A 27,965-nucleotide genomic window follows, 5' to 3' on the forward strand; every position below is an offset into this window, starting at 1 on the left:
ATGGCAATTGGATTCCCAAGTCTCACCAGCCTAAAAGACATGAAGACCCTGAGGTTAATTAAAGATCCGAAAAAGATTGCACAGTAGCAGGGACACAACAGGGTCTACACAAATATTTTGAAATCACTTTGAATGAACCAAGTGTATATGCAGTTGAGTACTGAAATGTACCTGTACTTTCCCATATGAATGTCTTTTATGTATAAATGTGTGTAACTTGAGCACATACTAAATACTCTCCCATCTTTTAACCTAAGAATAGTGATCTCACCTTCTTTGGTTCACCAAGGGGTCCTTTGCAGGCTGCAAAATATATTTTAATATAAGAGAATTAAAATTAACCTGTACAGCAGAATGCTCAGCTTAAATCATGCAATGCTTCCATTGAATAGATTTGCACAGCAAGTGTCCCAGCTCTGACAACAAGACTCATATTTTGATATAGTGTTTTCCAACACTTTGAGATACAATCAGTTTCACAAGTATTGTAATCTGTTGAAATGCACTTTTCAAATTGAGTGCTTACAGTTTGCAGATTTAATTAATTAATTAGTAATTGTGAAACTAAGAAAACAGGTACAATAGTATTACTTACGAATTATGAGCGGATGAGTCGTGGGAGCTAAATAAAAGAGATTTGGTACCATATTATAATAAGTATTATTAATAATAATTGTATCATAACATACTTTTTGCCATATAAGCAAACTTATTTCTGATTTGCCCAAAAAATCCTGAATGTTTTTATGAGAAACAACATTAAAGGAAAACAAACATTTAACCTATTTACTGCATTTGTTTTGTGTAAAAAATATATTATATATATATATAGCTCAATGAAGCTGGCACTCACTGGCATAATCAGTCATTAAAATGTCTGAAAATCTTTCATTGGATTCCGACTCCTGGTACTGTATTCACAACAAAAGTGGAATTCAGCAGATATTTTATAGATACATTCATTTGGTTGAAATTGTATAAATTAATATTTAAAGTCATAAATAAATACCTGTAGAAGTAGTTGTAGAACCTATACATTAAAAACAAATCATGTTCAGTATTGACAGCAAAAATATTACTAAACTACAAATAGATTGTGAGTGGTATATTTAAAATTCTACTGAGCGGTATTTAATAGAAAAAATAACAATCGATATTCACTGTTTTCTTATTAATATTATGGTTATTGTGTAGTTTTGCTCGCTTTACTGCATTCCGGAGGTCAGCTTTAATCTTTAAGAATAACAACATATCTGATGTCTGAAGAATCTTCATGCACTAGCTTTCTAGTACTATATGTGAGGAATCTATATGACATCACTCTCAAGGCAGGCAACCCACCACATTGTAACCCTGAATCCATAGCAAAAGTGAGAAGGCGCTCTATAAAGGGCAGACCTATGAGCTTGCATCAGCTACTAGAAGCAATTTAATGTGACCACAAACAGTACCCAAAAATACAGATAGAAAGATAGATGGAATTGAGTTCATTCAAAACATTAACAAATACCTGTTTGGACTGTGAATGCTGTATAGAAAAATAAAAATATTGTTAGGAAATACAAATCATACAATTTTCTACAAATATGTAAACTTTCTTTCACAACAACGCAATTCTAAATGGCAGGTAAGTATTCTGGCCTAAAACCCGACTGAACAGCTTATCCATGACTTGTAAGAGATCTTGAAAATAATGGTGATTGTTCATTATATAAATTGCAATTAACATTAAAAATACTCAAACAACTGTGGATCAATTCAATTTGGTACATGCATGAGTGAGACCCCAAGAAACATTAAAAAATGTAACAGTAAACATAGATCTTCTCAGTGTGACCAAGATGCAAACATGATTGTTTAAATGCATCAAAGGAAATTAAACTTGATTAATTTGATAGGGATAGGACATTTCTCTGGTCCTCATTGGGTCAGTAATGGACCTCATTGCACCAAATAGCTTTATAAGCCACCCAATGTAACTCAGTGTAAAACATGATATTATACAGGTCTACAATCCCTTATCCAAAACCCTTGGGGTCAGATGCGTTTCGGAATTCAGAATTTTTCGGATTTCAGAAAGGTAGTACATTATACGTACTGTATATTACAATAACACTGCAGTACAGTCTATGGCAGAACCCAGAATGCAAACACATTTCTATTTCTTGCAGTGAATATTCCATAAAACTTAACATATACAATCAATAAAATATTAAACTATAACCAAAAAAGCAAACAATATTGGAGAGCACCTGATGCACATGTGTCTGCAAGGAGCACTGAGACACAACTGACACCACGCACCTTCAGTTTTCAGAGTGTTTCAAATATCGGAAAATTGAAAAAGGGATTGTGAAGAAGAATTACAAATCAGCAGAAAACAAAGCAATGAATACATAATTAACATATATACCTGTAGTTCTTCTAGATGATGAGGTGGATTCTGTCACTGGTGTTGTTGTTGGCATTGGTGGAGATGTAGTGGATCCTGTCACTGGTGTTGATGTAGTCGATCCTGTCACTGGTCTTGTTGTTGTTGGCGTTGGTGGAGATGAGGTGGATCCTGTCACTGGTGTTGTTGATGTTGGCGTTGGCGGAGATGTAGTGGATCCTGTCACTGGTGTTGTCGATGTTGGCGTTGGTGGAGATGTAGTGGATCCTGTCACTGGTGTTGTTGTAGATGGCATTGGTGGAGAAGTAGTGGATCCTGTCAGTGGTGTTGTAGTTGGCGTTGGTGGAGATGTAGTGGATCCTGTCACTGGTGTTGTTGATGTTGGCGTTGGTGGAGATGTAGTGGATCCTGTCACTGGTCTTGTTGTTGTTGGCGTTGGTGGAGATGAGGTGGATCCTGTCACTGGTGTTGTTGATGTTGGCGTTGGCGGAGATGTAGTGGATCCTGTCACTGGTGTTGTTGTTGTTGGTGCTGATGGAGAAGTAGTGGATCCTGTCACTGGTGTTGTTGTAGTTGTCGTTGGTGGAGATGTAGTGGATCCTGTCACTGGTGTTGTTGTTGGTGGAGATGTAGTGGATCCTGTCACTGGTGTTGTTGATGTTGGTGGAGAAGTAGTGGATCCTGTCACAGGTGTTGTTGTTGTTGTTGTTGTTGGGGTTGGTGGAGATGTAGTGGATCCTGTCACTGGTCTTGTTGTTGTTGGCGTTGGTGCAGATGTAGTGGTTCCTGTCACTGGTGTTGTTGTTGGCGTTGGTGGAGATGAGGTGGATCCTGTCACTGGTGTTGTTGATGTTGGCGTTGGCGGAGATGTAGTGGATCCTGTCACTGGTGTTGTCGATGTTGGCGTTGGTGGAGATGTAGTGGATCCTGTCACTGGTGTTGTTGTTGTTGGCGTTGGTGGAGATGTAGTCGATCCTGTCACTGGTGTTGTTGTAGTTGGCGTTGGTGGAGAAGTAGTGGATCCTGTCAGTGGTGTTGTAGTTGGCGTTGGTGGAGATGTAGTGGATCCTGTCACTGGTGTTGTTGATGTTGGCGTTGGTGGAGATGTAGTGGATCCTGTCAATGGTGTTGTTGTTGTTGGTGCTGATGGAGAAGTAGTGGATCCTGTCACTGGTGTTGTTGTAGTTGTCGTTGGTGGAGATGTAGTGGATCCTGTCACTGGTGTTGTCGTTGGTGGAGATGTAGTGGATCCTGTCACTGGTGTTGTTGTTGGTGGAGATGTAGTGGATCCTGTCACTGGTGTTGTTGATGTTGGTGGAGAAGTAGTGGATCCTGTCACTGGTGTTGTTGTTGTTGTTGTTGGGGTTGGTGGAGATGTAGTCGATCCTGTCACTGGTGTTGTTGATGATGGCGTTGGTGGAGAAGTAGTGGATCCTGTCACTGGTGTTGTTGTTGTTGTTGGCGTTGGTGGAGATGTTGTCGATCCTGTCACTGGTGTTGTTGATGTTGGCGTTGGTGGAGATGTAGTGGATCCTGTCAGTGGTGTTGTTGTTGGTGGAGATGAAGTGGATCCTGTCACTGGTGTTGTTGGCGTTGGTGGAGACGTAGTGGATCCTGTCACTGGTGTTGTTGATGTTGGCGTTGGCGGAGATGTAGTGGATCCTGTCACTGGTGTTGTTGTTGTTGGTGCTGATGGAGAAGTAGTGGATCCTGTCACTGGTGTTGTTGTAGTTGTCGTTGGTGGAGATGTAGTGGATCCTGTCACTGGTGTTGTTGTTGGTGGAGATGTAGTGGATCCTGTCACTGGTGTTGTTGATGTTGGTGGAGAAGTAGTGGATCCTGTCACAGGTGTTGTTGTTGTTGTTGTTGTTGGGGTTGGTGGAGATGTAGTGGATCCTGTCACTGGTCTTGTTGTTGTTGGCGTTGGTGCAGATGTAGTGGTTCCTGTCACTGGTGTTGTTGTTGGCGTTGGTGGAGATGAGGTGGATCCTGTCACTGGTGTTGTTGATGTTGGCGTTGGCGGAGATGTAGTGGATCCTGTCACTGGTGTTGTCGATGTTGGCGTTGGTGGAGATGTAGTGGATCCTGTCACTGGTGTTGTTGTTGTTGGCGTTGGTGGAGATGTAGTCGATCCTGTCACTGGTGTTGTTGTAGTTGGCGTTGGTGGAGAAGTAGTGGATCCTGTCAGTGGTGTTGTAGTTGGCGTTGGTGGAGATGTAGTGGATCCTGTCACTGGTGTTGTTGATGTTGGCGTTGGTGGAGATGTAGTGGATCCTGTCAATGGTGTTGTTGTTGTTGGTGCTGATGGAGAAGTAGTGGATCCTGTCACTGGTGTTGTTGTAGTTGTCGTTGGTGGAGATGTAGTGGATCCTGTCACTGGTGTTGTCGTTGGTGGAGATGTAGTGGATCCTGTCACTGGTGTTGTTGTTGGTGGAGATGTAGTGGATCCTGTCACTGGTGTTGTTGATGTTGGTGGAGAAGTAGTGGATCCTGTCACTGGTGTTGTTGTTGTTGTTGTTGGGGTTGGTGGAGATGTAGTCGATCCTGTCACTGGTGTTGTTGATGATGGCGTTGGTGGAGAAGTAGTGGATCCTGTCACTGGTGTTGTTGTTGTTGTTGGCGTTGGTGGAGATGTTGTCGATCCTGTCACTGGTGTTGTTGATGTTGGCGTTGGTGGAGATGTAGTGGATCCTGTCAGTGGTGTTGTTGTTGGTGGAGATGAAGTGGATCCTGTCACTGGTGTTGTTGGCGTTGGTGGAGACGTAGTGGATCCTGTCACTGGTGTTGTTGATGTTGGCGTTGGTGGAGATGTAGTGGATCCTGTCACTGGTGTTGTTGTTGTTGGTGCTGATGGAGAAGTAGTGGATCCTGTCACTGGTGTTGTTGTAGTTGTCGTTGGTGGAGATGTAGTGGATCCAGTCACTGGTTGTGTTGTTGTTGGGGTTGGTGGAGATGTAGTCGATCCTGTCACTGGTGTTGTTGATGATGGCGTTGGTGGAGAAGTAGTGGATCCAGTCACTGGTGTTGTTGTTGTTGGGGTTGGTGGTGATGTAGTGGATCCTGTCACTGGTGTTGTTGATGTTGGCGTTGGTGGAGAAGTAGTGGATCCTGTCACTGGTGTTGTTGATGTTGGCGTTGGTGGAGAAGTAGTGGATCCTGTCACTGGTGTTGATGTTGTCGATCCTGTCACTGGCGTTGTTGATGTTGGCCTTGGTGGAGATGTAGTGGATCCTGTCACTGGTGTTGTAGTTAGTGTTGGTGGAGATGTAGTGGATCCTGTCACTGGTGTTGTTGATGTTGGCGTTGGTGGAGATGTAGTGGATCTTGTCACTGGTGTTGTTGTTGTTGGCGTTGGTGGAGAAGTAGTGGATCCTGTCACTGGTGTTGATGTAGTGGATCCTGTCACTGGTGTTGTTGTAGTTGTCGTTGGTGGAGATGTAGTTGATCCAGTCACTGGTGTTGTTGTTGTTGGGGTTGGTGGAGATGTAGTGGATCCTGTCACTGGTGTTGTTGATGTTGGCGTTGGTGGAGAAGTAGTGGATCCTGTCACTGGTGTTGATGTTGTCGATCCTGTCACTGGCGTTGTTGATGTTGGCCTTGGTGGAGATGTAGTGGATCCTGTCACTGGTGTTGTAGTTAGTGTTGGTGGAGATGTAGTGGATCCTGTCACTGGTGTTGTTGATGTTGGCGTTGGTGGAGATGTCGTGGATCCTGTCACTGGTGTTGTTGTTGGTGCTGATGGAGAAGTAGTGGATCCTGTCACTGGTGTTGATGTAGTTGGTGTTGATGTTGGCGTTGGTGGAGATGTAGTGGATCCTGTCATTGGTGTTGTTGTTGGTGGAGATGTAGTGGATCCTGTCACTGGTGTTGTTGATGTTGGTGGAGAAGTAGTGGATCCTGTCACTGGTGTTGTTGATGTTGGCGTTGGTGGAGAAGTAGTGGATCCTGTCACTGGTGTTGTTGTTGTTGGGGTTGGTGGAGATGTAGTCGATCCTGTCACTGGTGTTGTTGATGTTGACGTTGGTGGAGATGTAGTCGATCCTGTCACTGGTGTTGATGTAGACGATCCTGTCACTGGTCTTGTTGTTGTTGGCGTTGGTGGAGATGTAGTGGATCCTGTCACTGGTGTTGTTGATGTTGGCGTTGGTGGAGATGTAGTGGATCCTGTCACTGGTGTTGTTGTTGGTGGTGCTGATGGAGAAGTAGTGGATCCTGTCACTGGTGTTGTTGTAGTTGTCGTTGGTGGAGATGTAGTGGATCCTGTCACTGGTGTTGTTGTTGGTGGAGATGTAGTGGATCCTGTCACTGGTGTTGTTGATGTTGGTGGAGAAGTAGTGGATCCTGTCACTGGTGTTGTTGTTGTTGGGGTTGGTGGAGATGTAGTCGATCCTCTCACTGGTGTTGTTGATGTTGGCGTTGGTGGAGATGTAGTGGATCCTGTCACTGGTGTTGATGTAGTTGGTGTTGATGTTGGCGTTGGTGGAGATGTAGTGGATCCTGTCATTGGTGTTGTTGTTGGTGGAGATGTAGTGGATCCTGTCACTGGTGTTGTTGATGTTGGTGGAGAAGTAGTGGATCCTGTCACTGGTGTTGTTGATGTTGGCGTTGGTGGAGAAGTAGTGGATCCTGTCACTGGTGTTGTTGTTGTTGGGGTTGGTGGAGATGTAGTCGATCCTGTCACTGGTGTTGTTGATGTTGACGTTGGTGGAGATGTAGTCGATCCTGTCACTGGTGTTGATGTAGACGATCCTGTCACTGGTCTTGTTGTTGTTGGCGTTGGTGGAGATGTAGTGGATCCTGTCACTGGTGTTGTTGATGTTGGCGTTGGTGGAGATGTAGTGGATCCTGTCACTGGTGTTGTTGTTGGTGGTGCTGATGGAGAAGTAGTGGATCCTGTCACTGGTGTTGTTGTAGTTGTCGTTGGTGGAGATGTAGTGGATCCTGTCACTGGTGTTGTTGTTGGTGGAGATGTAGTGGATCCTGTCACTGGTGTTGTTGATGTTGGTGGAGAAGTAGTGGATCCTGTCACTGGTGTTGTTGTTGTTGGGGTTGGTGGAGATGTAGTCGATCCTCTCACTGGTGTTGTTGATGTTGGCGTTGGTGGAGATGTAGTGGATCCTGTCAGTGGTGTTGTTGGCGTTGGTGGAGATGTAGTGGATCCTGTCAGTGGTGTTGTTGGTGTTGGTGGAGACGTAGTTGATCCTGTCACTGGTGTTGTTGATGTTGGCGTTGGTGGAGATGTAGTAGATCCTGTCACTGGTGTTGATGTAGTCGATCCTGTCACTGGCGTTGTTGTTGGTGGTGGAGATGTTGTGGATCCTGTCACTGGTGTTGGCGTTGGTGGAGATGTAGTGGATCCTGTCACTGGTGTTGTTGATAATGGCGTTGGTGGAGAAGTAGTGGATCCTGTCACTGGTGTTGTTGTTGTTGGTGCTGATGGAGAAGTAGTGGATCCTGTCACTGGTGTTGTTGTAGTTGTCGTTGGTGGAGATGTAGTGGATCCAGTCACTGGTGTTGTTGTTGTTGGGGTTGGTGGAGATGTAGTGGATCCTGTCACTGGTGTTGTTGATGTTGGCGTTGGTGGAGAAGTAGTGGATCCTGTCACTGGTGTTGATGATGTCGATCCTGTCACTGGCGTTGTTGATGTTGGCCTTGGTGGAGATGTAGTGGATCCTGTCACTGGTGTTGTAGTTAGTGCAGGTGGAGATGTAGTGGATCCTGTCACTGGTGTTGTTGATGTTGGCGTTGGTGGAGATGTCGTGGATCCTGTCACTGGTGTTGTTGTTGTTGGTGCTGATGGAGAAGTAGTGGATCCTGTCACTGGTGTTGATGTAGTTGATCCTGTCACTGGTGTTGTTGTAGTTGGCGTTGGTGGAGATGTAGTGGATCCTGTCACTGGTGTTGTTGATGTTGGCGTTGGTGGAGATGTCGTGGATCCTGTCACTGGTGGTGTTGTAGTTGGCGTTGGTGGAGATGTAGTGGATCCTGTCATTGGTGTTGTTGTTGGTGGAGATGTAGTGGATCCTGTCACTGGTGTTGTTGATGTTGGTGGAGAAGTAGTGGATACTGTCACTGGTGTTGTTGTTGTTGGGGTTGGTGGAGAAGTAGTGGATCCTGTCACTGGTGTTGTTGTTGTTGGGGTTGGTGGAGATGTAGTCGATCCTGTCACTGGTGTTGTTGATGTTGACGTTGGTGGAGATGTAGTCGATCCTGTCACTGGTGTTGATGTAGTCGATCCTGTCTCTGGTCTTGTTGTTGTTGGCGTTGGTGGAGATGTAGTCGATCCTGTCACTGGTGTTATTGTTGTTGGCGTTGGTGGAGATGTAGTGGATTCTGTCACTGGTGTTGTTGATGTTGACGTTGGTGGAGATGTAGTCGATCCTGTCACTGGTGTTGATGTAGTCGATCCTGTCACTGGTCTTGTTGTTGTTGGCGTTGGTGGAGATGTAGTCGATCCTGTCACTGGTGTTATTGTTGTTGACGTTGGTGGAGATGTAGTGGATCCTGTCACTGGTGTTGTTGATGTTGGCGTTGGTGGAGACGTAGTGGATCCTGTCACTGGCGTTGTTGATGTTGACGTTGGTTGAGATGTAGTGGATCCTGTCACTGGTGTTGTTGGCGTTGGTGGAGACGTAGTGGATCCTGTCACTGGTGTTGCTGATGATGGCGTTGGTGGAGAAGTAGTGGATCCTGTCACTGGTGTTGTTGTTGTTGGCGTTGGTGGAGATGTAGTGGATCCTGTCACTGGTGTTGTTGATGATGGCGTTGGTGGAGAAGTAGTGGATCCTGTCACTGGTGTTGTTGATGTTGGCGTTGGTGGAGAAGTAGTGGATTCTGTCACTGGTGTTGTTGTTGTTGGCGTTGGTGGAGATGTAGTGGATCCTGTCACTGGTGTTGTTGTTGTTGGCGTTGGTGGAAAAGTAGTGGATCCTGTCACTGGTGTTGTTGTTGCTGGCGTTGGTGGAGAAGTAGTGGATCCTGTCACTGGTGTTGTTGTTGTTGGCGTTGGTGCAGATGTAGTGGTTCCTGTCACTGGTGTTGTTGTTGGTGGTGGAGATGTAGTGGATCCTGTCACTGGTGTTGTTGTTGTTGGCGTTGGTGGAGATGTAGTCGATCCTGTCACTGGTGTTGATGTAGTCGATCCTGTCACTTGTGTTGTTGATGTTGGCGTTGGTGGAGAAGTAGTGGATTCTGTCACTGGTGTTGTTGTTGTTGGCGTTTGTGGAGAAGTAGTGGATCCTGTCACTGGTGTTGTTGATGTTGGCGTTGGTGCAGATGTAGTGGTTCCTGTCACTGGTGTTGTTGTTGGTGGTGGAGATGTAGTGGATCCTGTCACTGTTGTTGTTGTTGTTGGTGGTGGAGATGTAGTGGATCCTGTCACTGGTGTTGTTGTTGTTGGCGTTGGTGGAGAAGTAGTGGATCCTGTCACTGGTGTTGTTGTTGTTGGCGTTGGTGGAGATGTAGTCGATCCTGTCACTGGTGTTGTAGTTGGTGTTGGTGGAGATGTAGTGGATCCTGTCACTGTTGTTGTTGTTGGTGGTGGTGGAGATGTAGTGGATCCTGTCACTGGTGTTGTTGTTGTTGGCGTTGGTGGAGAAGTAGTGGATCCTGTCACTGGTGTTGTTGTTGTTGGCGTTGGTGGAGATGTAGTCGATCCTGTCACTGGTGTTGTAGTTGGTGTTGGTGGAGATGTAGTGGATCCTGTCACTGGCGTTGTTGTAGTTGGTGTTGGTGGAGATGTAGTGGATCCTGTCACTGGTGTTGTTGATGTTGGCGCTGGTGGAGATGTAGTGGATCCTGTCACTGGTGTTGTTGTTGGCGTTGGTGGAGATGTAGTCGATCCTGTCACTGGTGTTGTTGTTGGTGGTGGAGATGTAGTGGATCCTGTCACTGGTGTTGTTGTTGTTGTTGGTGGAGATGTAGTGGATCCTGTCACTGGTGTTGTCGTTGTTGGCGTTGGTGGAGAAGTAGTGGATCCTGTCACTGGTGTTGTTGTTGTTGGCGTTGGTGCAGATGTAGTGGATCCTGTCACTGGTGTTGTTGATGTTGGTGGAGAAGTAGTGGATCCTGTCACTGGTGTTGTTGATGTTGGCGTTGGTGGAGAAGTAGTGGATCCTGTCACTGGTGTTGTTGATGTTGACGTTGGTGGAGATGTAGTCGATTCTGTCACTGGTGTTGTTTTTGTTGGCGTTTGTGGAGATGTAGTCGATCCTGTCACTGGTGTTGATGTAGTGGATCCTGTCACTGGTGTTGTTGTTGGTGGTGGAGATGTAGTGGATCCTGTCACTGGTGTTGTTGTTGTTGGTGGTGGAGATGTAGTGGATCCTGTCACTGGTGTTGTTGTTGTTGGCGTTGGTGCAGATGTAGTGGATCCTGTCACTTGTGTTGTTGATGTTGGCGTTGGTGGAGAAGTAGTGGATTCTGTCACTGGTGTTGTTGTTGTTGGCGTTGGTGGAGAAGTAGTGGATCCTGTCACTGGTGTTGTTGATGTTTGCGTTGGTGGAGTAGTAGTGGATTCTGTCACTGGTGTTGTTGTTGTTGGCGTTGGTGCAGATGTAGTGGTTCCTGTCACTGGTGTTGTTGTTGGTGGTGGAGATGTAGTGGATCCTGTCACTGGTATTGTTGTTGTTGGTGGTGGAGATGTAGTGGATCCTGTCACTGGTGTTGTGGTTGTTGGCGTTGGTGGAGAAGTTGTGGATCCTGTCACTGGTGTTGTTGTTGTTGGCGTTGGTGGAGATGTAGTCGATCCTGTCACTGGTGTTGTTGTTGGTGTTGGTGGAGATGTAGTGGATCCTGTCACTGGCGTTGTTGATGTTGGAATTGACGGAGATGTAGTGGATCCTGTCACTGGTGTTGTTGATGTTGGCGCTGGTGGAGATGTAGTCGATCCTGTCACTGGTGTTGTTGTTGTTGGAATTGACGGAGATGTAGTGGATCCTGTCACTGGTGTTGTTGTTGTTGGCGTTGGTGGAGAAGTTGTGGATCCTGTCACTGGTGTTGTTGTTGTTGGCGTTGGTGGAGATGTAGTGGATCCTGTCACTGGTGTTGTTGTTGGTGGTGGAGATGTAGTGGATCCTGTCACTGGTGTTGATGTTGTTGGTGGTGGAGATGTAGTGGATCCTGTCACTGGTGTTGTCGTTGTTGGCGTTGGTGGAGAAGTAGTGGATCCTGTCACTGGTGTTGTCGTTGTTGGCGTTGGTGGAGATGTAGTGGATCCTGTCACTGGTGTTGTTGTTGGCGTTGGTGGAGACGTAGTCGATCCTGTCACTGGTGTTGTTGATGTTGGCGTTGGTGGAGACGTAGTTGATCCTGTCACTGGCGTTGTTGATGTTGACGTTGGTTGAGATGTAGTTGATCCTGTCACTGGTGTTGTTGATGTTGGCGTTGGTGGAGAAGTAGTGGATCCTGTCACTGGTGTTGTTGATGTTGGCGTTGGTGGAGAAGTAGTGGATTCTGTCACTGGTGTTGTTGTTGTTGGCGTTGGTGCAGATGTAGTGGTTCCTGTCACTGGTGTTGTTGTTGGTGGTGGAGATGTAGTGGATCCTGTCACTGGTGTTGTTGTTGTTGTTGGTGGTGGAGATGTAGTGGATCCTGTCACTGGTGTTGTTGTTGTTGTTGGTGGTGGAGATGTAGTGGATCCTGTCACTGGTGTTGTTGTTGTTGGCGTTGGTGGAGAAGTAGTGGATCCTGTCACTGGTGTTGTTGTTGTTGGCGTTGGTGCAGATGTAGTGGATCCTGTCACTGGTGGTGTTGATGTTGGCGTTGGTGGAGAAGTAGTGGATTCTGTCACTGGTGTTGTTGTTGTTGGCGTTGGTGGAGAAGTAGTGGATCCTGTCTGTGGTGTTGTTGTTGTTGGCGTTGGTGGAGATGTAGTCGATCCTGTCACTGGCGTTGTTGATGTTGGAATTGACGGAGATGTAGTGGATCCTGCCACTGGTGTTGATGTAGTGGATCCTGTCACTGGCGTTGTTGATGTTGGCGCTGGTGGAGATGTAGTCGATCCTGTCACTGGTGTTGATGTAGTGGATCCTGTCACTGGTGTTGTTGATGTTGACCTTGGTGGAGATGTAGTGGATCCTGTCACTGGTGTTGTTGTTGGCGTTGGTGGAGACGTAGTGGATCCTGTCACTGGTGTTGTTGTTGTTGGCGTTGGTGGAGATGTAGTCGATCCTGTCACTGGTGTTGATGTAGTCGATCCTGTCACTGGCGTTGTTGACGTTGGTGGAGATGTAGTCGATCCTGTCACTGGTGTTGTAGTTGGTGTTGGTGGAGATGTAGTGGATCCTGTCACTGGCGTTGTTGATGTTGGAATTGACGGAGATGTAGTGGATCCTGTCACTGGTGTTGTTGATGTTGGCGTTGGCGGAGATGTAGTGGCTCCCGTCTCTGGTTGTGTTGTTGTTGGCGTTGGTGGAGATGTAGTGGATCCTGTCACTGGTGTTGATGTAGTCGATCCTGTCACTGGCCTTGTTGATGTTGACGTTGGTGGAGATGTAGTGGATCCTGTCACTGGTGTTGTTGTTGGCGTTGGTGGAGACGTAGTCGATCCTGTCACTGGTGTTGTTGTTGTTGGCGTTGGTGGAGACGTAGTTGATCCTGTCACTGGCGTTGTTGATGTTGACGTTGGTTGAGATGTTGTCGATCCTGTCACTGGTGTTGTTGATGTTGGCGTTGGTGGAGAAGTAGTGGATCCTGTCACTGGTGTTGTTGATGTTGGCGTTGGTGGAGAAGTAGTGGATTCTGTCACTGGTGTTGTTGTTGTTGGCGTTGGTGCAGATGTAGTGGTTCCTGTCACTGGTGTTGTTGTTGGTGGTGGAGATGTAGTGGATCCTGTCACTGGTGTTGTTGTTGTTGTTGGTGGTGGAGATGTAGTGGATCCTGTCACTGGTGTTGTTGTTGTTGGCGTTGGTGGAGAAGTAGTGGATCCTGTCACTGGTGTTGTTGATGTTGGCGCTGGTGGAGATGTAGTCGATCCTGTCACTGGTGTTGTTGTTGTTGGAATTGACGGAGATGTAGTGGATCCTGTCACTGGTGTTGTTGTTGTTGGCGTTGGTGGAGAAGTTGTGGATCCTGTCACTGGTGTTGTTGTTGTTGGCGTTGGTGGAGATGTAGTGGATCCTGTCACTGGTGTTGTTGTTGGTGGTGGAGATGTAGTGGATCCTGTCACTGGTGTTGATGTTGTTGGTGGTGGAGATGTAGTGGATCCTGTCACTGGTGTTGTCGTTGTTGGCGTTGGTGGAGAAGTAGTGGATCCTGTCACTGGTGTTGTCGTTGTTGGCGTTGGTGGAGATGTAGTGGATCCTGTCACTGGTGTTGTTGTTGGCGTTGGTGGAGACGTAGTCGATCCTGTCACTGGTGTTGTTGATGTTGGCGTTGGTGGAGACGTAGTTGATCCTGTCACTGGCGTTGTTGATGTTGACGTTGGTTGAGATGTAGTTGATCCTGTCACTGGTGTTGTTGATGTTGGCGTTGGTGGAGAAGTAGTGGATCCTGTCACTGGTGTTGTTGATGTTGGCGTTGGTGGAGAAGTAGTGGATTCTGTCACTGGTGTTGTTGTTGTTGGCGTTGGTGCAGATGTAGTGGTTCCTGTCACTGGTGTTGTTGTTGGTGGTGGAGATGTAGTGGATCCTGTCACTGGTGTTGTTGTTGTTGTTGGTGGTGGAGATGTAGTGGATCCTGTCACTGGTGTTGTTGTTGTTGTTGGTGGTGGAGATGTAGTGGATCCTGTCACTGGTGTTGTTGTTGTTGGCGTTGGTGGAGAAGTAGTGGATCCTGTCACTGGTGTTGTTGTTGTTGGCGTTGGTGCAGATGTAGTGGATCCTGTCACTGGTGGTGTTGATGTTGGCGTTGGTGGAGAAGTAGTGGATTCTGTCACTGGTGTTGTTGTTGTTGGCGTTGGTGGAGAAGTAGTGGATCCTGTCTGTGGTGTTGTTGTTGTTGGCGTTGGTGGAGATGTAGTCGATCCTGTCACTGGCGTTGTTGATGTTGGAATTGACGGAGATGTAGTGGATCCTGCCACTGGTGTTGATGTAGTGGATCCTGTCACTGGCGTTGTTGATGTTGGCGCTGGTGGAGATGTAGTCGATCCTGTCACTGGTGTTGATGTAGTGGATCCTGTCACTGGTGTTGTTGATGTTGACCTTGGTGGAGATGTAGTGGATCCTGTCACTGGTGTTGTTGTTGGCGTTGGTGGAGACGTAGTGGATCCTGTCACTGGTGTTGTTGTTGTTGGCGTTGGTGGAGATGTAGTCGATCCTGTCACTGGTGTTGATGTAGTCGATCCTGTCACTGGCGTTGTTGACGTTGGTGGAGATGTAGTCGATCCTGTCACTGGTGTTGTAGTTGGTGTTGGTGGAGATGTAGTGGATCCTGTCACTGGCGTTGTTGATGTTGGAATTGACGGAGATGTAGTGGATCCTGTCACTGGTGTTGTTGATGTTGGCGTTGGCGGAGATGTAGTGGCTCCCGTCTCTGGTTGTGTTGTTGTTGGCGTTGGTGGAGATGTAGTGGATCCTGTCACTGGTGTTGATGTAGTCGATCCTGTCACTGGCCTTGTTGATGTTGACGTTGGTGGAGATGTAGTGGATCCTGTCACTGGTGTTGTTGTTGGCGTTGGTGGAGACGTAGTCGATCCTGTCACTGGTGTTGTTGTTGTTGGCGTTGGTGGAGACGTAGTTGATCCTGTCACTGGCGTTGTTGATGTTGACGTTGGTTGAGATGTAGTCGATCCTGTCACTGGTGTTGTTGATGTTGGCGTTGGTGGAGAAGTAGTGGATCCTGTCACTGGTGTTGTTGATGTTGGCGTTGGTGGAGAAGTAGTGGATTCTGTCACTGGTGTTGTTGTTGTTGGCGTTGGTGCAGATGTAGTGGTTCCTGTCACTGGTGTTGTTGTTGGTGGTGGAGATGTAGTGGATCCTGTCACTGGTGTTGTTGTTGTTGTTGGTGGTGGAGATGTAGTGGATCCTGTCACTGGTGTTGTTGTTGTTGGCGTTGGTGGAGAAGTAGTGGATCCTGTCACTGGTGTTGTTGTTGTTGGCGTTGGTGCAGATGTAGTGGATCCTGTCACTGGTGGTGTTGATGTTGGCGTTGGTGGAGAAGTAGTGGATCCTGTCTGTGGTGTTGTTGTTGTTGGCGTTGGTGGAGATGTAGTCGATCCTGTCAGTGGCGTTGTTGATGTTGGAATTGACGGAGATGTAGTGGATCCTGTCACTGGTGTTGATGTAGTGGATCCTGTCACTGGCGTTGTTGATGTTGGCGCTGGTGGAGATGTAGTCGATCCTGTCACTGGTGTTGATGTAGTGGATCCTGTCACTGGTGTTGTTGATGTTGACGTTGGTGGAGATGTAGTGGATCCTGTCACTGGTGTTGTTGTTGGCGTTGGTGGAGACGTAGTCGATCCTGTCACTGGTGTTGTTGATGTTGGCGTTGGTGGAGACGTAGTTGATCCTGTCACTGGTGGTGTTGATGTTGGCGTTGGTGGAGAAGTAGTGGATTCTGTCACTGGTGTTGTTGTTGTTGGCGTTGGTGGAGAAGTAGTGGATCCTGTCTGTGGTGTTGTTGTTGTTGGCGTTGGTGGAGATGTAGTCGATCCTGTCACTGGCGTTGTTGATGTTGGAATTGACGGAGATGTAGTGGATCCTGTCACTGGTGTTGATGTAGTGGATCCTGTCACTGGCGTTGTTGATGTTGGCGCTGGTGGAGATGTAGTCGATCCTGTCACTGGTGTTGATGTAGTGGATCCTGTCACTGGTGTTGTTGATGTTGACGTTGGTGGAGATGTAGTGGATCCTGTCACTGGTGTTGTTGTTGGCGTTGGTGGAGACGTAGTCGATCCTGTCACTGGTGTTGTTGATGTTGGCGTTGGTGGAGACGTAGTTGATCCTGTCACTGGCGTTGTTGATGTTGACGTTGGTTGCGATGTAGTCGATCCTGTCACTGGTGTTGTTGATGATGGCGTTGGTGGAGAATTAGTGGATCCTGTCACTGGTGTTGTTGATGTTGGCGTTGGTGCAGATGTAGTGGATCCTGTCACTGGTGTTGTTGTTGTTGGTGGTGGAGAAGTAGTGGATCCTGTCTGTGGTGTTGTTGTTGCTGGCGTTGGTGGAGATGTAGTCGATCCTGTCACTGGTGTTGATGTAATCGATCCTGTCACTGGTGTTGTTGATGTTGATGTTGGTGGAGATGTAGTCGATCCTGTCACTGGTGGTGGTGTTGTTGATGTTGGTGGAGATGTAGTGGATCCTGTCACTGGTGTTGTTGATGTTGGCGTTGGTGGATATGTAGTGGATCCTGTCACTGGTGTTGATGTAGTGGATCCTGTCACTGGTGTTGTAGTTAGTGTTGGTGGAGATGTAGTGGATTCTGTCACTGGTGTTGTTGATGTTGGCGTTGGTGGAGATGTAGTGGATCCTGTCACTGGTGTTGATGTAGTTGATCCTGTCACTGGTGTTGTTGTAGTTGGCGTTGGTGGAGATGTAGTGGATCCTGTCACTGGTGTTGTTGTTGGTGGAGATGTAGTGGATCCTGTCACTGGTGTTATTGATGTTGGTGGAGAAGTCGTGGATCTTGTCACTGGTGTTGTTGATGTTGGCGTTGGTGTAGAAGTAGTGGATCCTGTCACTGGTGTTGCTGTTGTTGGCGTTGGTGGAGATGTAGTCGATCCTGTCACTGGTGTTGTTGATGTTGGCGTTGGCGGAGACGTAGTGGATCCTGTCACTGGTGTTGATGTAGTCGATCCTGTCACTGGCATTGTTGTTGTTGGCGTTGGTGGAGACGTAGTCGATCCTGTCACTGGTGTTGTTGATGATGGCGTTGGTGGAGAAGTAGTGGATCCTGTCACTGGTGTTGTTGATGTTGGCGTTGGTGGAGAAGTTGTGGATTCTGTCACTGGTGTTGTTGTTGTTGTTATTGGTGCAGATGTAGTGGTTCCTGTCACTAGTGTTGTTGTTGGTGGTGGAGATGTAGTGGATCCTGTCACTGGTGTTGTTGTTGTTGGCGTTGGTGGAGATGTAGTGGATCCTGTCACTGGTGTTGATGTAGTCGATCCTGTCACTGGCGTTGTTGATGTTGATGTTGGTGGAGATGTAGTCGATCCTGTCACTGGTGTTGTAGTTAGTGTTGGTGGAGATGTAGTGGATCCTGTCACTGGCGTTGTTGATGTTGGAATTGACGGAGATGTAGTGGATCCTGTCACTGGTGTTGTTGATGTTGGCGTTGGCGGAGATGTAGTGGATCCTGTCTCTGGTGGTGTTGTTGGTGGTGGAGATGTAGTGTATCCTGTCACTGGTGTTGTTGATGTTGGCGTTGGTGCAGATGTAGTGGATCCTGTCACTGGTGTTGTTGATGTTGGCGTTGTCGGAGAAGTAGTGGATCCTATCACTGGCGTTGTTGATGTTGTTGTTGGTGGAGATGTAGTCGATCCTGTCAGTGGTGTTGTTGATGTTGGAATTGACGGAGATGTAGTCGATCCTGTCACTGGTGTTGTTGATGTTGGCGTTGGCGGAGATGTAGTGGATCCTGTCACTGGTGTTGTTGTTGTTGTTGGTGGTGGAGATGTAGTGGATCCTGTCACTGGTGTTGTTGTTGTTGGCGTTGGTGCAGATGTAGTGGATCCTGTCACTGGTGTTGTTGATGTTGGCGTTGGCGGAGACGTAGTGGATCCTGTCACTGGTGTTGTTGTAGTTGGTGTTGCTGGAGATGCAGTGGATCCAAAATGTTAAGAGTATCTATGAAATTCATCTAATTCTATTGTGGACGTTTATTAAGTTCCACATTTTGTGACACTGGTTGTGCCATAATAAAACAATTCATACACAAAATATTCTCTAAGAGATGTGATCTGGAGCCTGAAAACATGACAATCTGTTGAATAAACTAGTTAGAGATTTACAAACTTAACGCATATCTTAATACATTAATGTTTGAGTGGGTGTCTGGTGGTAGTTTGATAGATATAGGGGATGCAAAATTTTCTGTTTAATCAAGAAATACAGCATGATGTGGCTCATTCTAGATATTTAATGCTTTTTTTTACTTAACTATCGACTTCATTGAAATTTCAGTGTTTAGAGTACTTATAATATTGTTTATTATTTTCCACCTACAACTGAAGTGTGTTAGAAATAATTAGTTTTTTAACTTACGTTTGCAGTTGAACTCTCCATATGTGCATTTGCTGCAATTATAAATTGGAAATGTTAGGCCATCTTAAAACAAACAACATTTAGATTTCTGGAGTAAGAAAAATAAATACAGTATAGAATTAATACATAAACTGATTCCATAAAACTTATTTTAAATTAATCCATCCACCGAATAGTTCTTGCTATAGAACAATTTGTATTTTTTGTGTATTGTTTAGTGGTTCAATTTAATACAGCGATTGAGGAACTTACCATTCCATACCACAGGTATATATTTGTGTACCAGGTAGTATTGCTGTCCCATTGTAGAAGCAACTGCAATTCTCCAAGGTAGAACATTTCATGGTATTCTCATCAAAATAGGGCTCTTCAGCTGAGCATCGTGGATAACAACCTAAATATAAACAGAGAAATAGATGTATATATTTTGGAACTGAAAGACTATATATTTCTCAGTTTTCTTTAGACTGAATATTACTGAATATTATAGTTTCAAATAAGGGTTTGAATACATATATCTGGATGTGTCCTACATAAGTTATTTGTAATAATTTTAATTCTGTGTACAAATATTTATCTCATTGAGCATTTACTTGTTTGTGTGAATATACACATATATGTAGGTATACCATAGCTGTAGTATTCAAGACCAGTATCTGTCTAAAGTCCAGATTTGAATGGTCTCGGTCTCATCTCAGACTCGACCCTGTCTGTACTTGGTCTTAGTATCGGACTCGCCTCCTGAGGACTCTCGGTAGAGACTGGACTGAGACCGCAGAACAAGATCAGTCAATATTTCACGCAACTTAAGTTCCTTTACCTGTAGCAATACAAATCCTCTCTATCTGTTGTAATTTAACACAATATATACAACTAATAGAAAAGCAGGTTATTATTACAAAATAAAATTATAATACATTTAATTAAATAATACGCTCAATACATCCAGTGCTTCCAAGTTTATGCTACTTAGGTTGCAAGAGAACTGCTGTTCTGTTACTCATCTTTCTGTTAGAATGTAACTTTTTACAATATAGACAGACACTGTTGTGCTATGAAACAGCATCTCAGAAAAACAGCTTAGCTATGAAATAGAAAATAAAGAATAACAGCCACAGCTAGCTTCAAGCTCCATACTTTCCCATCTCCCCTCTCCCTTCTACAGTTTATATCACTTTTTAACTAAATAGTTTAGTTAAATATTTGGTAAATCAGTTATAAACGTTAAATTAGTAGCTACACTGAAGAACAATATAGTTATCATTGACTATGAAAAGTCAAAGTACATTGCACATATTATTAATAACTATATATAAATAATTATTAATTGTAATTATTAATAAAATATTTTGATTCATTAAATCATTACCACTAGCGTCCCATAGTAATATCCACGTAATCACATTCATTTGTACAGGTTCATATGTGCTTATGGGTAAAACGTTTTGACCATGTCTATATTTTGTTAGGTACAGTTTCTAAAAAATATATGCTAACTGAGAAGTGGGGCAGTATGCATACTGTTTAAAAAGAGGGGGAGGGGGGTGGTAAAAAATCACATACACAAGAATAATGTTATCTTTTCATGGTTTCACAGTGCTTGCACATCTTTGCCATCATCATTTGTGTGGGTCTCAAGGTCTCTACTTGGACTCGGAATCTTGAGGACTCAGCCTTGACTTGGACTCGGACAGTCCCAGTCTTGGTCTCGACTCGGATATGGTGGTCTCCAATACAGCACTGATGTATACAGTACAGATATACATATTTCAAATACATTTCTTTACCATTTATTTTGATGTAGATTAATTTAAATGTTGAAAAAACGTATTTGTGAAAAGCAGTCTTTGTCTTTTTATACCCACCTTCCAGCTTTCCAGAGAACTTGTTGTTCCGGCCACAGGTCATGACACTCCCACAGGGTTCATAATGCCAGCTGCACTCTCCTGGCTCATTATAATAATCACAGTAAACAGCTGCAAGGAAAGAACACAAAGGATTTTGATGGTAGTAATGCTATGTTTAAAATATGACAACATCTTACAAAATATTTCTTATATATACAGATCTGGTAAAAATTAAGAGACCACTTAACATTGATTTCTGAACTTGGAGTGGTCTAATTTTTTTCCAGAGCTGTGTGTGTATGTGTGTGTGTGTGTATATATATATATATATGTATATATATATATGTATATATATATATATGTGTATATATATATATGTATATATATATATATATATATATATATATATATATATATATATATGTATATATATATACAGTGAGGGAAAAAAGTATATGATCCCCTGCTGATTTTGTACGTTTGCCCACTGACAAAGAAATGATCAGTCTATAATTTTAACGGTAGGTATATTCTAACAGTGAAAGACAGAATAACAACAAAAAAAATCCAGAAAAACGCAATTCAAAAAAGTTATAAATTGATTTGCATGTTAATGAGGGAAATAAGTATTTGATCACCTATCAATCAGCAAGATTTCTGGCTCCCAGGTGTCTTTTATACAGGTAACGAGCTGAGATTAGGAGCACAGCTCGTTACCTGTATAAAAGACACCTGTCTACAGAAGGAATCAAACAATCAGATTCCAAACTCTCCACCATGGCCAAGACCAAAGAGCTGTCCAAGGATGTCAGGGACAAGATTGTAGACCTACACAAGGCTGGAATGGGCTACAAGACCATCGCCAAGCAGCTTAGTGAGAAGGTGACAACAGTTGGTGCGATTTTTCGCAAATGGAAGAAACACAAAATAACTGTCAGTCTCCCTCGGTCTGGGGCTCCATGCAAGATCTCACCTCGTGGAGTTTCAATGAACATGAGAACGGTGAGGAATCAGCCCAGAACTACACGGGAGGATCTTGTTAATGATCTCAAGGCAGCTGGGACCATAGTCACCAAGAAAACAATTGGTAACACACTACGCCGTGAAGGACTGAAATCCTGCAGCGCCCGCAAGGTCCCCCTGCTCAAGAAAGCACATGTACAGGCCCGTCTGGAGTTTGCCAATGAACATCTGAATGATTCAGAGGAGAACTAGGTGAAAGTGTTGTGGTCAGATGAGACCAAAATTAAGCTATTTGGCATCAACTCAACTCGCCATGTTTGTAGGAGGAGGAATGACTCCAAGAACACCATCCCCACCGTCAAACATGGAGGTGGAAACATTATGCTTTGGGTGTGTTTTTCTGCTAAGGGGACAGGACAACTGCACCACATCAAAGGGACGATGGACGGGGCCATGTACCGTCAAACCTTGGGTGAGAACCATAGAAAATCTATGGAAGGAGCTGAAGGTGCGAGTTGCCAAACGTCAGCCTCGAAACCTTAATGACTTGTTGAGGATCTGCAAAGAGGAGTGGGATAAAATCCCTCCTGAGATGTGTGCAAACCTGGTGCCCAACTACAAGAAACGTCTGACCTCTGTGATTGCCAACAAGGGTTTTGCCACGAAGTACTAAGTCGAAGGGGTCAAATACTTATTTCCCTCATTAACATGCAAATCAATTTATAACTTTTTTGAAATTCATTTTTCTGGATTTTTTTGTTCTTACTCTGTCTCTCACTGTTAAAATACACCTACCATTAAAATGATAGACTGATCATTTCTTTGTCAATGGGCAAACGTACAAAATCAGCAGGGGATCAAATACTTTTTTCCCCCACTGTATACATTATAATGTGTGTGTGTGTGTGTGTAGCATCTTGGGAGAAACTTGAACCCCAGTCTCCCGTGCCAGGTCTATATCTAGATATAGGCTGATGGTAATGATGCTATAGGTATATATATTGATCCACTGCTGGATAAAGGCCTCCCCAATATGTTTCCACTTCCTTCGATCTACAGCTTCACTTTTCTGTGTCACGGCTGCAAATGTTAATGATTTCTATGTGGTTATCTTCTAGGTCTTTTTGAATCTCTTGTGATCCATGCAATAGTTTCCTCTGGCTGTCTGTAATGTGTTCTTCTTGCAGTGTGTCTGGCCTATTGCCATTTTAACTTGTCCATTCTTTCAATGATGTCACATTTTGGTTTGTTCTCCGACCTATTCATTTATTTTTCTCTCTCTTCTTGTTATTCCACACACACACATCTTACCATGCTTCTTGGTGTTGTCCACAGTTTCTGTATCATTCTTGCATTAAGTGACCAGTTTTCATATCCATATCCATTGTAGCGATTCTGAAGCCTTGCCAAGGGGCCCAGGACTTTTTTATATTAGCATTTAAGGCAATTTCATGTCTGTTTTTTAATTTCCCAATTAATTTAATGTATTTATTAGTCTGTTTATCCCAAATTGTCCTGGAAGCTACCTCTCGTGCAAAGTGAGGTGTACCTGTACTGCTATTTTGGTGAAAAATAATCTGAAATGCTGTAACTATGAAATGCTATCGATCATGTAGTTTTCATTGGGAATAGTGTACTGCGCTGTTGAGCTCGTATGGCTGATACATACGGCACAAGTCGGGGGTTCGCCAGTCAATACAAACATCCACCTCGCTGCACGCTTCTGCATATGCCGCCACCGCCGTGCAAAAGCCGAGGAATTTGCCTTCGAATTCACAAGCACACGACTCCTGTACACACACATCGTAATAGGATTGAGGATCGACCTGGAATGAACAAAGACATAGTATGCTCAGTGTAACTCATATTTTCTAATAGTTGTTACAAAGGCATGAAAACTGGAAGCAATTCAAACATTTCCTTTCAAATAAAATAAAATTGGCAGAATTAAAATATTCAAGTTTTACATTTCCTGCTACGTTTAAAGGGACTCTGGGGGGGTGGGATTTGTATTTTACCTTTGCATGACATGGCTCAAATTTTGAGCTCAGAATAATCTGGCACCTCCTGACCGCCCATGTGGAGCAGTATGAGTGCTTCTCACATGGGAACGTCTGGTTCACAGTGTCTGAGCAGAGCGCGCCAGGTGTTTTCCAGCTGTTCCCAAACTCCAGCACATTGGTCACCGATGACTTTGCTCTGGTCTGCAGGTCATTCTTCGCGTTGGAATCAAAGTTTCCACAGAGGCCACAAACTTTATTCTGAAATGTAAATCATCATCAATAAGATTGTACATCTATATGTATATATGTATATATGATACAGGTGTAGTCATCTTTTGTCATCAATTAAAATGTTATCCCTTTGGCAAATGAAACAACAGCTGATTAACTACATTTAATTTAATTTAATTATTATTGTTGTTTTTAAGTTATGTTATGGAGAATGACTAGGTTTTAATTAATACATTTATAAATAAATCCATATTTTAATGTGCACATATAATTTGAAGTATGAGTTTAAACCAATAACACAAAAATACACTTACTTTCCACTGTGTGTCCAGCAGAATGGTAATTCTTGTGTGCTTGTCCCACATCACCGTGATTCCCTTGTCAGGCAAAGTGATTATGATGTACAAGCCCACGGTGTGAACTGAGTACATGGGATCCATTTCACAATACCTATCTGGCAAGGTTTCGGTCACTTTCATGTCACTCAATGTAAGGGTAACCTTATTCTGTAGCGGGGGGACACAAATAAAAGCACACGCACGAACAAACACACAAACACATTAGGTCTGACAAATAGAAAACGGTTAAAAAGAGGGAAATGACTGAGGAGAGATCGGGCCTTCATACCGGGAGCTCAATTACAATAGCGCGGGAGCACGTCAGCGCCTCGTCACAGCAGGGGACGCTTTCGGCCTTTATCTGGAAAGTCCCATTCCCACGACCACAGCTGTCCTGCAAGAGCAGAGATGGGGGATTAGGAGGATATGCTGCAAATGGGTTAAAAAAAGCATACATTGTCATCTATACCAAATCTTGATGCTGGACAGATAAGAAAATGAACTAAACAAACAATAGTAAAAACTATTTCCTCATGACAAATCATACCTTATTTCAACTCCTCACATTACAGTTGTCTGGATGTGGATTCCTGACGCACTCACCTCTACAAGAGTATATTCACATTCCCCGTCATAAGTGTACCAGTTGAAATCGAACGTCTGGTAATGCCCGTCTCCATAAACCTGGCACTTCCCGGGGCAGGGCTTCCCAGTACAAATCCAACTACCGTTTTCACAGGTACTGTCATGTAATCAAAAACAGTCATGTAGTTACACGTTTGTAGACGGTCACGTGGTGTGAGTTTATACTCCACGTACAATTAACCGTTTTACGCATTTTGTGCACCTATACATGAAACAAAACGTATTCATAACTTGTTCATAAGTTGTTCTTATCAAATACTGACCACTTCTTGCAGTCGGTTCTCACAGTCTGTCCTTTGTAGTACACTTCACCACCAAACATACATGTGCAATCTTCTTCATCAACACACGTTCCGTTGTGGTTTTCATACGTTCCTTCTGGGCAGTAACAGCCGCTCAGACACTCCTCTGTGGTGCTCTGTCAAGGTCAGGTTTCCAATTAAAATATACATTTGTGTGTTGAACATCAGGATGGGAATATCAAAAACAAAACTACAGTCCTGTTGTTACAATGTTTCTGAATAAAGACGCGTCTCAGTGGCAATACTCTAAATTTAGTACTTAATCGCATCAGTTATGCAGTTTCCTGCTGGATGTCTCTAGGCCTAATCTGAAGATTATAACAGTTGTAGTGTATAGATGTTTATTTGTATATTTCCAAATCATTAAAACGCTAGCTCCATTAGCTGGAAAACTAAAACAAAAATATGACAAAATAGTTGTAACATTTTAACATTGAACTTACAACTGGCAAGTTTAAGCTGTCACATGTCCGTTGGCTTGTGTTTGTTGTTTGAGGACAGTGAATATATTCTTTCCCCTCTGGACATGCTGAAAATAATACAGATATAAAAATACAAAATATAAATAAAATAAATTCAATATAATACTGATTAACATACACTGATTTGTATATTCATCATTTATATGTATATATATATATATATATATATATATATATATATATATATATCCACACCGATCAGCCATAACATTATGACCACTGACAGGTGAAGTGAATAACACTGATAATCTCGTTATCATGTCAGTGGGTGGGATATATTAAGCAGCAAGTGAACATTTTGTCCTCAAAGTTGATGTGTTAGAAGCAGGAAAAATGGGCAAGCGTAAGGATCTGAGCGACTTTGACAAGGGCCAAATTGTGATGGCTAGACGACTGGGTCAGAGCATCTCCAAAACTGCAGCTCTTGTGGGATGTTCCCGGTCTGCAGTGGTCAGTACCTATCAAAAGTGGTCCAAGGAAGGAAAAGCGGTGAACCGGCGACAGGGTCATGGGCGGCCAAGGCTCACTGATGCACGTGGGTAGTGAAGGCTGGCCCGTGTGGTCCGATCCAACAGGCGAGCTACTGTAGCTCAAATTGCTGAAAAAGTACATGCTGGTTCTGATAGAAAGGTGTCAGAACACACAGTGCATCGCAGTTTGTTGCGTATGGGGCTGCGTAGCCGCAGACCAGTCAGGATGCCCATGCTGACCCCTGTCCATTGCCGAAAGCACCTACAATGGGCACATGAGCATCAGAACTGGACCACGGAGCAATGGAAGAAGGTGGCCTGGTCTGATGAATCATGAGTTCAAGGTGTTGACTTGGCCTCCAAATTCCCCAGATCTCAGTCCAATCGAGCATCTGTGGGATGTGCTGGACAAACAAGTCCGATCCATGGAGGCCCCACCTCGCATCTCCTGCTAACGTCTTGGTGCCAGATACCACAGCACCTTCAGAGGTCTAGTGGAGTCCATGCCTCGACGGGTCAGGGCTGTTATATATATATATACACTCACCTAAAGGATTATTAGGAACACCATACTAATACTGTGTTTGACCCCCTTTCGCCTTCAGAACTGCCTTAATTCTACGTGGCATTGATTCAACAAGGTGCTGAAAGCATTCTTTAGAAATGCTGGCCCATATTGATAGGATAGCATCTTGCAGTTGATGGAGATTTGTGGGATGCACATCCAGGGCACGAAGCTCCCGTTCCACCACATCCCAAAGATGCTCTATTGGGTTGAGATCTGGTGACTGTGGGGGCCAGTTTAGTACAGTGAACTCATTGTCATGTTCAAGAAACCAATTTGAAATGATTCCACCTCTGTGACATGGTGCATTATCCTGCTGGAAGTAGCCATCAGAGGATGGGTACATGGTGGTCATAAAGGGATGGACATGGTCAGAAACAATGCTCAGGTAGGCCGTGGCATTTAAACGATGCCCAATTGGCACTAAGGGGCCTAAAGTATGCCAAGAAAACATCCCCCACACCATTACACCACCACCACCAGCCTGCACAGTGGTAACAAGGCATGATGGATCCATGTTCTCATTCTGTTTATGCCAAATTCTGACTCTACCATCTGAATGTCTCAACAGAAATCGAGACTCATCAGACCAGGCAACATTTTTCCAGTCTTCAACTGTCCAATTTTGGTGAGCTTGTGCAAATTGTAGCCTCTTTTTCCTATTTGTAGTGGAGATGAGTGGTACCCGGTGGGGTCTTCTGCTGTTGTAGCCCATCCGCCTCAAGGTTGTATGTGTTGTGGTTTCACAAATGCTTTGCTGTATACCTCGGTTGTAACGAGTGGTTATTTCAGTCAAAGTTGCTCTTCTATCAGCTTGAATCAGTCGGCCCATTCTCCTCTGACCTCTAGCATCAACAAGGCATTTTCGCCCACAGGACTGCCGCATACTGGATGTTTTTCCCTTTTCACACCATTCTTTGTAAACCCTAGAAATGGTTGTGCGTGAAAATCCCAGTAACTGAGCAGATTGTGAAATACTCAGACCGGCCCGTCTGGCACCAACAACCATGCCACGCTCAAAATTGCTTAAATCACCTTTCTTTCCCATTCAACATTCAGTTTGGAGTTCAGGAGATTGTCTTGACCAGGACCACACCCCTAAATGCATTGAAGCAACTGCCATGTGATTGGTTGGTTAGATAATTGCATTAATGAGAAATTGAACAGGTGTTCCTAATAATCCTTTAGGTGAGTGTATATATATATAATTTACACCATCTTACTATGCAATGCTTTCATTAAATAGTTCCTTGTAAGTTTTTAATGCACTTGTGCTTCTCGATGCACATAAATTGCATTTGATAAAGGCATTAACCGAATAAATTAACACACTGTGATCGTCTACAACTGCATGGTTTTCCAAATGGATTATGTAAAACTAATGGCATCGGTGTCATCATCATATGTTTTTAAAAGAAAGATTGCAACACAATTACATGGAACCGATAGCAAAAGGTATAACTTACAGTCAGATGGCTTGCAGTCAAGTTTACCATCTTCACAATTGCTAAAATGAAAAGGTAGAGAGCATTCACTTGAGCCAGTGTATAATAATCATGACTTAACTCATGATATGTGATTGAAA

The 27,965-nt window shown here is 44.3% G+C and overlaps 1 protein-coding gene across 1 annotated transcript; it reads right to left on the reverse strand.

Moving 5' to 3' along the window:
- Window positions 1-22: 22 nt before the first annotated feature.
- Window positions 23-27,876, reverse strand: LOC136711064 (mucin-2-like). Its single transcript, XM_066687036.1, has 28 exons — window positions 27,847-27,876; window positions 24,825-24,979; window positions 24,520-24,658; window positions 24,206-24,310; window positions 23,893-24,084; window positions 23,363-23,605; window positions 23,014-23,170; window positions 20,400-20,510; window positions 18,787-18,928; window positions 17,676-17,914; window positions 17,563-17,584; window positions 16,761-17,134; window positions 16,216-16,327; window positions 15,781-16,084; window positions 14,794-15,443; window positions 14,287-14,485; window positions 12,610-14,051; window positions 11,644-11,941; window positions 10,149-10,168; window positions 9,330-9,727; window positions 8,581-9,136; window positions 7,950-8,422; window positions 7,585-7,600; window positions 7,074-7,339; window positions 6,808-6,889; window positions 6,412-6,658; window positions 5,268-5,601; window positions 23-30 (listed from the first exon to the last, which is right to left on the reverse strand). Exons 1-28 carry the CDS (start codon window positions 27,874-27,876, stop codon window positions 23-25), a joined length of 7,314 nt encoding a protein of 2,437 aa, XP_066543133.1.
- Between the last annotated feature and the right edge of the window lie 89 nt (window positions 27,877-27,965).

This window comes from Amia ocellicauda, chromosome 15 (genome assembly GCF_036373705.1).
Source record: "Amia ocellicauda isolate fAmiCal2 chromosome 15, fAmiCal2.hap1, whole genome shotgun sequence".
Classification (NCBI taxonomy): domain Eukaryota; kingdom Metazoa; phylum Chordata; class Actinopteri; order Amiiformes; family Amiidae; genus Amia; species Amia ocellicauda.